The sequence below is a fragment of the Myotis daubentonii genome, chromosome 12 (assembly GCF_963259705.1).
Source record: "Myotis daubentonii chromosome 12, mMyoDau2.1, whole genome shotgun sequence".
NCBI classification, from domain to species: Eukaryota; Metazoa; Chordata; class Mammalia; order Chiroptera; family Vespertilionidae; genus Myotis; species Myotis daubentonii.
The window spans coordinates 58671846-58684265 of record NC_081851.1 but is presented as its reverse complement, the minus strand read 5'-3'; the positions used below and the strand labels follow the sequence as shown (position 1 = coordinate 58684265).

The 12420-nt window shown below is 34.1% G+C and overlaps 1 protein-coding gene across 6 annotated transcripts in view; it reads left to right on the top strand.

Moving 5' to 3' along the window:
• EML4 (EMAP like 4) overlaps positions 1 to 12420 on the top strand; it is a 159293-nt gene that overhangs the window by 80798 nt on the left and 66075 nt on the right. For 4 of the 6 annotated variants that reach the window (XM_059659985.1, XM_059659983.1, XM_059659984.1 and 1 more), the window contains exons 3-5: positions 5417 to 5546; positions 9743 to 9916; positions 11893 to 12021. In XM_059659985.1, coding sequence (XP_059515968.1) covers positions 5417 to 5546; positions 9743 to 9916; positions 11893 to 12021 — 433 coding nt within the window. The remainder of the gene's footprint in view (positions 1 to 5416; positions 5547 to 9742; positions 9917 to 11892; positions 12022 to 12420) is intronic. The other 2 variants (XM_059659986.1, XM_059659987.1) reach the window with 1 other exon arrangement.

Genomic DNA, 12420 nt, shown 5'->3' with positions numbered 1-12420 from the left:
TCAATGGCTATAACAGTTTGTTTACTGTAGCTAAGTGGTATTCAGAAAGTTATTATTTTATGTTTGGTTGTTTTATTACTGCAAATCAGAAATACCTAAACTAAATGGTAACTTCTAGGAGACAGGAAGTTGGGGATATGTGCTCAGAGATGGGTGCGCAGACACTTCAGCTCTAATGGCATATATATTTACATTTTACAAAAAGTCAACAACAAGGTTTTGCTTCTGATAATGTCAGAATAAGCTCCTTTGTTTTCCTTTCATTATAAACTTAACAGCAGTTCTTACAGGATGAGGTAATTTGAACAGGGTTAGAAGATTTCTGCAATGTTTTAGTGGTCAGTTTTTTATTTTTTTCTGCACAGTAGTATTTTAAGTAATATTTAGTTAAGGATTATAGGGTGACTCAATCTTATAAATATATTAATATTCAGAAGAGTATATTTCATAATCAGTAACTAAAATTTCACCATAGTGTAATTGCTGAGAAAGGAATAAGTAGTCACATCAGTATCAACATAAAATGTCAATTTAGCTTAGAAATTTCAGAAACACTAAGTTGAAGTAGATATGCCATGAGACATTGGTAAAAGAATGGTAGTTGTTTTTTTAAGTGATATTCAAGAGAATGTAGAAAATGCAACTGAAACAATTCCATTACATGTGAAACGCAGAGATTATTATATATTTATGAATTACACATATATACAGAATTATGTATATATTTTGAACAGTGCCTGTAATTTGTTGGTGTTTAGTGAATAAAACACCTAGACGTTAAATTCTAAATGAGTTACAGAGTACTTAATAGTCCTCATGCAAATTGTGGCCCTAATCAATTTATTTTGAAATTGAAGAGATTATTCCATTTATACTTTGGGAGTATAATGTTTTTCTGTTGGAAATAATTGTTAGCTTAATGTGTATGAAACGCAAGCTCTTCTTCTTGAGGTAAAAGAACATGAAGAAACTTCGTTATGTATTTTTTATCAGAGAGGATTAGACATAATTTAACACAGGAAATTCAGAAATAACTATTGGTCCATGGCCCTATCTCACAATTGCTTTCAATGAGATATTCTAAAATAGAGTATTCATACATAATTCATCTCTGAAATGCTTACATCATGTATATATGTGTGAGAGGGAGATTCTGATAAAGATATTAAAAATATAGTAAAATTATCATTTGTATTTCAGTCTTTGGTGTGGCTCCAAAATTTCTTCAGGTTTTTTACTTTTTTAAAATTTTGTTTTCTTTCACTAGTGACTATACAATTAACAAGTCCAGTGAGCATTCAGTTTAGGCCAAAGATTTGTTCTTTTTAACATAGTACTAGAAAATTTTCAATCATATATTATGTTTTTGAGACCTTTTTCATTCACATCAGCACCTTCATTTTTCAGTTTTTTCATTCACTTTACATAAAGTAATAAAATTTTGAAATAATTACACAAACATTTCCACTTTTTATTGTTACTACTTTATGGAATAAACTTTATAACTGGCTCGGTAGTTGGAAGCCATTATATATAGGCTTTGAAATGGACATTAGAAGATGGCCTTTTAGGAGTAAGTATTTAGGATGTGAATAGAGAGCCCCTGAAACTGATCAAAACTCTGAAACATACACTGCCATCTAATCATGTAAAGATGAATGATAATTCTACAGCTACCTTGAAAGCATTTGAAGAATTGAAGAGTAAACTATAGGACTTAGAAACATTGGTGGTGTATTGAATATTTTTATTGTGATAAAATATACATAACATGAAATTTACCACTTTAACTATTTTTATGTGTACAGTTCAGTGGCATTAAATACATTCATATTGTTGTGCAACCATTCATGCATATTCAGAACTCTTCCCTCTTCCCAAACTGAAACTCTGTACCCATTAAACAATAACTCCACATTTGTTCCATCCATACTCTCTCAATCCTTAACCACCACCATTCTATTTCTATGGATTTCACTACTCTAAATACTTAGTATAATTAAAATCATACAATATTTGTTCTTTCGTGTCTGTCTTATTTCACTTAGGACACTGGTGGGGAACGTCCGGCCCGAGCGCCGTCTAAGGTCCGTGAAATGATTTGGTTTGGCCCTGCCAAGGCATTAGGGGTGAGAGTTAATTAAATGTTTAACCATATACAGCAGGCTAATTTTAAATTGATAATTTTGTATGGCCTGAGAATATTATAAAAATCCAAATGGCCCTTGGCAAAAAAAAAAGATTCCCCACCCCTGACTTAGAATAACATCTTTACGGTCCATCCATGTGATAGTATGTTTCACAACTTCATTTGTTTTTTATGCTGAATAATATGCATTGTATGTATATATAACAATTGGATATCCATTCAGTGACATTTGGGTGGCTTCTACCTTTTGCGTATTGTGAATACTGTAGCTATGAACATGGGTGTACGAATATTTGCTTGACTCCCTGCTTTTTTAAAAATTGATTTTCAGAAAGAGAGAAATATCAATTTGTTGTCTCATTCACACACCCATTCGTTGATTCCTATATGTGCCCCAACCCAGGGATAGAACCCCACAACCTTGGTGCATTGGGATGACACTCCAACCAAGATACCCAACCCAGACAACTCCCTGCTTTCAATTCTTTTGGGTATATATACCCAGATGTAGAATTGCTAGATTATATGGTAATTCCATGTTTAATTTTTGAAAAGTAGCCAATACTGTTTTCTACAGCACCTGCACCATTTTAAATTCCTGCCAAAAATATACAAGGATTCCAATTTCTCTAAATACTTCCCAAAACTTGTTATTTGTGTGTGTGTGTGTGTGGCTTTGTTTTTAATAATAGCTGTCTTAATGAGTGTGAGTGATCTTTTTTGAGATGAGGTTTGGGACTTTGAAAGAAAACATGGGAAGTGAATTGCGGGCTAAATATGGCTTTACGTAGTGTTTAATGTTTTATTGTGTGTGTATAACAAAAAATCTTATAAAAAACTAATTTACATTTCAAAAAATATAGGAAAAGCAGTGCGCAGGAAAATTTATAGTTGTAAATGCCTATGTTTAAAAAAAAAAAAAGATCTCAAATCAGTAACTAACTTTAACCTTAAGGAAATAGAAAAACAAAAAATCAAATCTAAAACCAGCAGAGGGAAGGGAATAATAAAGATTAGAGATAAATGAAGTAGAATATAGGAAAATAATAGAGTTAATGAAACCAAAGCTTAAAAAAAAAAGATGAACAAACTTGACAAACTTTTAACTCTAAAATTACTAAGAAAAAAGAAGGAAGACAACAATTTACATCATATAGTTCTATTGAAAAAATGGCCAAAGGATTTCAATAGATATTTCTCCAAAGAGGATATACAAATGGCTAACAAGCCCAGTAAAAGATTTTCATCCTTATTAGGGAAATGTAAATCAAAATCATAGTGAGATAGCACTTAATACTCACAGAGAAGGCTATAAGTTTTTTAAAAAACTGAAAATAAGTGTTGGCAAGGATGTGGTAAAATTGGAACCCTCATACATTGCTGGTGGATAGTAAAATGGTACAACTGCTGTGTTTGTTGGGGTTTCTCAGTAAATTAAACATAAAATTACCATGTGAACCAGCAATTCTCCTAGTTATATACCTAAATAAATGATGCGATGTTCACATGAAAACTTGTACACAAATGTTTATGGCAACACTAGTCAAAATAGCCAAAAGATGGAAACAACCAGATATCTATGACGGATGGATAATAAACAAAATGTGGTATATTTATACAATGGCATATTATTCAGCCATAAAAAAGAATGAAGTGCTCATACATGCTGCCACATGGAGGAACCTTGAAAACATAGTGCTAAGTGAAAGAAGCTGGACACAAAAAGAGCATACATAGTATGATTCTTTGTATATGAAATATTTGGAATAGGCAAATCTATAGAGATAATGCAGGTTAATGGTTGACAACGGCTGGGGGGAGGGGCAGTAGGGACTGCATAATAGTAAAGAGTTTCTGTTGGAGGTGATGAAAATGTTCTTGAATTGAGAAATAGTGACGGTTGCACAACATTGTAAATACACTGATTGCTACTGAATTGTACCTTTATAAGTGGTTAAAGTTGCAAATTTTACATTATGAGTATTTACCACAATTTTTTTTTTTTTAAAGCTGTAGTACAACCCTGGCCAGATGGCTTGGTTGTTTGCAGCATCATCCTGTACACCAAAAGGTCATGGGTTCGAGTCCTAGTCGGGGTGCATGCAGAAGGCAACTGATCAATGTTTCTTTCTCTCTCCTGTCTCTCTCAAAATCAATAAACATATTCTCAGGTGAGGATAAAAAAATAAATTTAAAAAATTTAAATATTGTAATACATCAGTCTCCTGTTTCACAGACTAGCGCTAGAGCTGATGAAATGATATTAGCATAAATTGGAAGGGTTGTACCTTATAATTTGTGAAACATTTCCTAGGAAATTTTAAAAAATAAAATACAGTAGATCTCCCCCTTCCTCTCTTCTGAGTCATTTGGTCTGAGGTAGGGTCTAGGAATCTGTATATTAAGGAAACATTTTAGATGCTTATGATATAGGTGTGCCTATCTGCTTATTCATGTAAACATGCAGTGTTATACCATCATATATGGGACACTTTAGAGCAGCGATCGCCAACTGGTGGTCTGCGGACCACTGATGGTCTGTGAGGTCCGAAATGCTGGCGACCGCTGCTTTAGAGTGCTTTACATAAATGTGTTTTACTCTGTGCTTTTATGAAGAGAAGCAAACAAACAAATGTGAGATTGGCCAAATTTAAAAGTTAGATTTTCTTCTGTGCATGTGAGAAAACTGAGTCCAATAATTCAAAACTTCTCTATTCCCAAACCTTTAAATAAACTTACCCCTTAAGTGTATGTGGCTGCTTTATCTGTGACATTGAGTCTTCTGACCACACCAGCATAGGCATCACATATTTATTTATTCCAGTCCTTCTACTGTGTAAATTTTAAAAGCAGAGGTTACTTTGTATACTTGTAATTTTTTAATATGAAATAACATGCTAAGATTTAACATTTAGTATTTCTAATTAAATTTCAACAGAACCTGAGCTATTTCTGAAAATTAGTGACGTGGGGAATTTCTGGTTTAATTTGAAGCACAACCTAAAATCATGTACTTTAAAGCTGCTATGTGTGACAGGCAAACCATTTAGGTAATGAATGATCTAGCTGCAATTTAGCAATTTAGCATGGCTTCCCTATAAATTTATTCTGATGAGATTAACTCTTGAGACAAGACTGTTGTATGCTGTATACCAGGGAGAAAAATGTGCTTACTAGTTCCAAACACTAATGTTTTAATTTTTTAAACTCCAATCTTTGAAAAATATTTTTAAATTTAGTGAAAATTTTTTTCTTAATCACCTTTAGGTCAAACAGGCATTCGAGAAGCTATTTCCATGTCCTGTATAACCAATGGGAGTGGCACAAACAGAAAACCAAGTCATACCAGCTCTGTCTCAGTTGCCAGAAAAGACACTTTTTCATCTGCTGCTAAAAGGTATCCATTTGTAAGGGGTGTGTGTGTGTGTGTATGTGTGTGTGTGTGTGTGTGTGTGTGTGTGTGTGTGTGTGTGTGAGAGAGAGAGAGAGAGAGAGAGAGAGAGAGAGAGAGAGAGAGAGAGAGAGAGAGAGAAACATTGTAAAATGGTCGAATGTGATAACAGTCCACTTCTGAAACAAATGTGAAGTAGAGCTTATGGAATTGAAGTATGTCCTTTGAACATAGAGACATCTCAGCCTGTACTCACTCAGTTTATAATCATCATACCTATTGAGTTGTCTGAGGCAGCTTTTGGTTGTAGATTTAAAAAAACATTTGCATTTTCTGGGGGGTTTTTTTGGTTTCTTTTTAACAAGCATTTGTTGATGAGTTAAGCGACACTATGTTTAATGTAATGACATAAATGAATTTTCCATAGAAAGTGATACATTTGTTATAACATGCTTGCCTATCTATAATAATAAAAGCGTAATATGCTAATTAGACTGGACATCCTTCTGGACGAAGCCGCGGTGGTGGGGGCAGAGGCAGGCAGGTGGCAGGCAGTGGCCAAGCCCTTTGCACGAATTTCATGCATCAGGCCTCTAGTTTATAAAGTAGTGGGCATACAATTTCAGGTGTACAACATAGTGATTCAGCATTTTTATGTACCCTATGATGTGATCACCACAATAAACCTAGTAAATATCTGTGACCATACAAAGTTATTAAGATATTAATGACTATATTTCCTTTGCTGTACATAACATTCCTGTGACTTATTTTAGAACTGTAAGTTTGTACCTCTTATTCACCTTCACTTTTTTCACCTAACCCTTCCCTTCCTTCTAGCAACCATCAGTTTGTTCTCTGTATCTGAGTCTTTATTTTGTTTTTTTTTAGGTTCCACATAAAAGTGATATTATACAGTATTTGTCATCTTCTAATGCAGCTTTTTAAAGGAGAAATAGAGTCTTTGATAAATATCTACATTAGTGGGACGTTAAACACTATTATAACTTTTATTCTTTAACTATGACTACAAAATTAAGGCTTAGTTTAAAATATAGTACTGTATGGTATGTGTATTATGTATGTGTGTCAGGGGATGGAAGACAGTGGAAATACTGCAATATAAAAGTTTCAGTGGGCCGAAACCGGTTTGGCTCAGTGGATAGAGCGTCGGCCTGCGGACTGAAGGGTCTCGGGTTCGATTCCGGTTGAGGGCATGTACCTGGGTTGCGGGCACATCCCCAGTGGGAGATGTGCAGGAGGCAGCTGATCAATGTTTCTCTCTCATCGATGTTTCTAACTCTCTATCTCTCTCCCTTCCTCTCTGTAAAAATTCAATAAAATATATTTTAAAAAAAAAAGTTTCAGTGGATTACAGATTTATTCTCTACTTTTCATCAATTAATTTAATCTTTTGTTTCAACAAAATTCCTTTTGTGTAATTCCTAACAAATTATTCCATATGGAGTTTGGAGAGACCACAAGAGATCAACTACATAGTCTTAGAGCTGTTTTCTTCAAAGAATAATTGAGGACCTTAAGTAATAGAATAATATTTTAAAATGTACTGATAGAAAATGGTTGCCTCGATAAACTAATGCTAGTGACTGAATGTTAACCAGGAATGGTGAAGAAATAACAAGATCTTTAGGCCTTTTAAAAGCCCCTTCTAGAATTCAGTCTTTGAAGTCATTGTCATTACAGAATCTAGACTTTCTCCTCCAAGGCATGCAAAAATTTATTACCTGTGCTCTACTCTCAGGAAAGAAAATGACAAATTATAAGAAGACAAATGCAGAGTGGAAACTTTTCATACAGTTTTTAATTAACTTCCTTGTATCCAGTAATAGTTTAGATTTTTACCAAGCTATAGTTCTGTGCAATGATCAGTATTATGCATGATAATGACTCAGCAGTCTAAGACCAACTGAGTTTGTTACTTTATGATTCAGGGGCTTGGTAGTATTTTGTTTTTAATAAATCAAAAGGAAAATCTCTTAGGTTGTGCTGGACCCCACATAAGAGTAGTGGCTTGTCCATTCAGGATAGTTTGAAGAACAAGAAAAAAGCAATTTCTAACTCAGATATAAATTTCAAAGTTAATCTGATATTTTTGAGGTAAAATTATATGTCAGCACATACTTTAAAAAAACACACACAAAAAACTGAACATGAAGTAGAGAGTTAAGGAACAGTCTGGATGTATCAGAACTTAATCAGATTAAAAATGTCACTGTCAAAATTATATGTTAACATTTTAAACTATTATAATGCGATAAATTGTATGTAATATGCATATTTGTTTAAAATGTTAGCAAACCTACTTCCTTGTAGATTTATACACCATATAGTCTAATTACAAAATGTCTTTGATTAACTTTAAACAGTTGATAGTTTTCTACCTTTTCAACTCTGGAATTCAAGTCTTGATTCTATCTGCTTTGTAGTTTATGCAGTGTAAGGATTCTTACGTCATGTGATTAGGCATGGTAGGTGCATCATTAATCAAGAGTCAAAGTGTGAATACTGTCAACAATAAAAATAAAAGCCAAAGTGTTGAATCACAAGAATTTATACATAAATGTTTATTTTGGTTAATCCTCACCTGAGAATATTTTCTTCATTGATTATTTTATTTTTAGAGAGTGGAAGGGAAGGGGAGAGATAGAGAGAGAACATCCTTGTGAGACACATCAATTGGTTGCCTCCTGCAAACACCCCAACCTGGGTGGGAATAGAGCCTGCAGCTGAGGTACATGCCCTTGACAGGAACCAAACCCAGCAATCTTCAGTCCGTGAAACAACGCTCCAAACACTAAGCCAAACCAGCTAGGGCCATAAATGTTTTATTTAACACAGAATATCTTACATAATAAAAGGGTAATATGCAAATTGACCCTGATGGCAGAACGACCAGGAAAGACTGGCCAGTCACTGTGACGAGCACTGACCACCATGGGGCAGATGCTCAACATAGGAGCTGCCCCCTGGTGGTCAGTGCGCTCCCACAGGGGGAGCTCCACTCAACCACAAGGGCTGCAAGCACAGCTGTGGTGACGGGAGCCTCTCTGGCCTTCTCAGCAGCGCTAAGGATGTCAACTGTGGCTTAGGCCCACTCCCTATGAGGAGTGCCTAAGCTGTCAGTGGGACACCCCCCAAGGGCTCCCGGGCTGCCAGAGGGATGTCTGACTGCCAGCCTAGGCCTGATCCCCAGGGAGCGGGCCTAAGCTGGCAGGTGGACATTCCCCGAGGGGTCCCAGACTGTGAGAGGGCGCAGACTGGGCTGAGGGACCCCTCTCCCCCACCGAGTGCATGAATTTTCATGCACTGGGCCTCTAGTATTCACATATATTCATTTGTCAATTAAATGAGCCTCTCATCCCTTTCTAAGTATGCATCTCTGATTAGATGCCTTATTGATGATCTTGCATAAAATATACCCATAAATTATTTTTTATAACTTTTAGTTGTAGTTTTTAAAACAGAGTGAGAAATTTTAAAACTCTTGCAAAACAATATGAATTAGAACCCGTATCTTTCTCTATGATTTTCCCCCCTTAAACTTTTATAGTTGTCTCACCTACATAAAATGTAACAATAATTTTTTTAGTAACTCATTTATATGGAGGCTTTCTGGGGCATTTAACTTAGTGTTCATAAAGATTACAATTCTCTTTTCTTTGTTTATTTTGTCAGTTTTCTTTGTATTTAATTACAATTAAAATAAGTACAGCTGGTGTAAACAGATTCAGGGGGAAGCACAGTGAACTCTTGGTAAATTTAAAACTCAACTGGCAGGAGCAGAAGTATACAGAAGAAATGGGAATTAGAGAATAATCTTCTAAACATGGTCAGCATGCCTTGGGTGTCAGTATGTGTTACAAAAGTAATGGAAAGTGTCACTAATGCTCTCATTTGGGTAAGCTGAAATGAGATCTTCTATTGTCCTTCCAAACCTGCCAAGATGGTTTTGGGTCTAAAGGGACAATAATAAAATATATTACCTTATTATTCTTAAATTTTTCACTGAAGATTTTAATAGTAGCTTCCAGAATTTTCAAAGAAACATCTTCATTCCAATGAAAGCAGTGTAAATTGTATTCATATGTGTTTTAGGATTGAATTATATAATAATCACTTTTCCTGTCATTTAATTTTTTTTTGTTTAAATTTGTGTTGTTCCATGTTATACTTTTTTACAGTGGTACAGAAAAAAAGAAAGAAAAACCACAAGGACAGAGAGAAAAAAAAGAGGAATCTCATTCTAATGATCAAAGTCCACAAATTCGAGCATCACCTTCTCCCCAGCCCTCTTCACAGCCTCTCCAAATACACAGACAAACTCCAGAAAGCAAGAATTCTACTCCCACCAAAAGGTTTTAACTGTCCCTGAGTTCAGAGCTAGGGAATGGTTGTAATGATACCTAAATTCTATGACATGGGAAAAAGTTGGCTATCCATGGATTCCAAGAGAAAGCCTAATGGCTTTTGTTTTTCCTTTATTGCTATAATCTATACTTTAGACATTGGAAAATGAAGAATTTAAGATAAAAATTTCTCATTTAAAACGGGGGGCGGGGAAACTAAGCTATGAACAGTTTGATGAAAGGAAAGCAGAAATAACCTACTCTAAAACCAAGACATTAATTTTCTAATAAAATTATAGAATATTTTAAATTTATATAACTATGCATAAATTTATAGCCATGGATAGAAAATTGCCATTTGTAATTATCCTCTTCATATTTTGGCATCATTATAACCTTTAGCTTTCAAGGGCCCCTCTCAACAAATGGCTCTTTATTGTTACTGCCTCTCAGTTTTAGGAGAATAAGTTCTTGCTTGAGTAGAGAAATGAATCCATTTCACTTGGTCTTTTCTATGCTAAAGGCTTGCTTGAGGGCTTCTCTCTGTGTCTGTAATAATTAATATTTTAAAGTTGTGAGAGGGGGAGAAGGGAGAGACATTCTAACAATGTGTGTAAGCCTAAATTGGGGATCTAAACCTGCATGCTGGGAGTTCAGTGCTACAGCTGCCTTATAAGCAAATATTTAGACCAACTTAATGAAATAATGCCTGCTTTAGAAATGCTGATTTTAGCTATATGATTAGGTATAGTTATACAGGGTGGGAAAAAGTAGATTTACAGGTGTTCTTGTGGAAAATAATACAATAATTAATAATAATACTAGAGTAAACTCTGTTTTGCATACTCAACAACTATAAACCCACTTTTACCCACTCCTCTTTTTATCAGCATACTTCCACTTGGAAATCTTAGGAAAATATTAAACCATTCTCAGAACTGGCTAGGATTCTAGTAAAATGAATAACTATTTCTAAAAGATTTTTAATATATTTTTACTTGACCAGTTTAATATTTTGCCTTAAATCACTAATGGGAAATTTGGGAAAACAAAAAATCCTTCACTTTATGGATGCATGTTTAACATTTTTTAAAATGCTTGGTCTGTGTGTCTCATGCAAATTTTTCTGCCTGGTCTCATGTGGAGTTTTTCTTAGATACAGCTTATTAATGTTACACACTTTTGAAGTGTATGTGGTTAAAGGTAACTTATTTTTATAATCAATCTCTTAAAGGTTCTGATTTGATCTGATGTCTTCTTTGTCCCAGGCCTTCTTTCCAGCTTATTAAGGTCTCTTGGAAATGTGCTTGCCATTCTAAATTGCTCTTTGGTATACTATTGTGAGAAGTCTTGAAGACTTGGATGAGTTATAGGATGATTAGCAATGCAGCCAAAAATTTATATAGAAGTCAGGAAATTTTCAGTTATAAATAAATGAATCAGTGTTGATAATACAACATTCTTAGGTTAAATTGTGTTTATTTCTAGTCATGGGTAAAATTGTCTCTAAAAGATATAAACAAAAGTTTTACTTTTAGTCCCACAATTTATTTAGAAAGTATCATGTGTACCATATATAATGACATAAAAAATGAAATAGCAGCTTTATAACAACTTAGGAAACATTACAGGGTTTTTCACAAATTTATACAGTTCCACCAATTATGAGAAATAGTGCTACTTGGAGATTTAAGCAAATAGATTTTTCCTATTAACAAAAAAAGTACAGACTTTAAAAAATCAAGTAAAACTTATTCTAATGAGTCTTCTGAATAATAGTGAAAACTATAAAATAGATTTGGTAATTGCCTTGCTTAACTCCTTTACTCATCCAGGCAGAACCTTTCAACTAATGCTTCCTTTTCTTTTCTGAATTAGTTTTAAGGAAATGTTAATTGCTGCTTTTATATTCTATATAAACTGTCAATTATATGTCATTGCTATTTATAGAATTTTTCTCTAAGAAATTAATATGTTTCTTCCAGCATAAAACGACCATCAACAGCTGAGAAGTCACATAATTCCTGGGAAAATTCAGATGATAGTCGTAATAAATTATTGAAGGCAGTTTCAACATCAAAATTAATATCAAAAGTTATAAAAAATACAGACAAGTAAGTATTATACATTCTCAGTTATATCTGAAAATTAGTAAATATATGACTGTCATGTTTGCATGTACAATTAAGTGCCTGGTTTGAATTTTTTTTTTTTTTGAAACCTGTAACATAGACACAGATATCAGCATGGTGATTACCAGAAGGAAAGAGGAGTGAGTAGGACAGTGATGGCGAACCTATGACACACGTGTCAGAGGTGACACGCGAACTCATTTTTTTGGTTGATTTTTCTTTGTTAAATGGCATTTAAATATATAAAATAAACATCAAAAATATAAGTCTTTGTTTTACTATGGTTGCAAATATCAAAAAATTTCTATTTGTGACACGGCACCAGAGCTAAGTTAGGGTTTTTCAAAATGCTGACACGCCGAGCTCAAAAGGTTCACCATC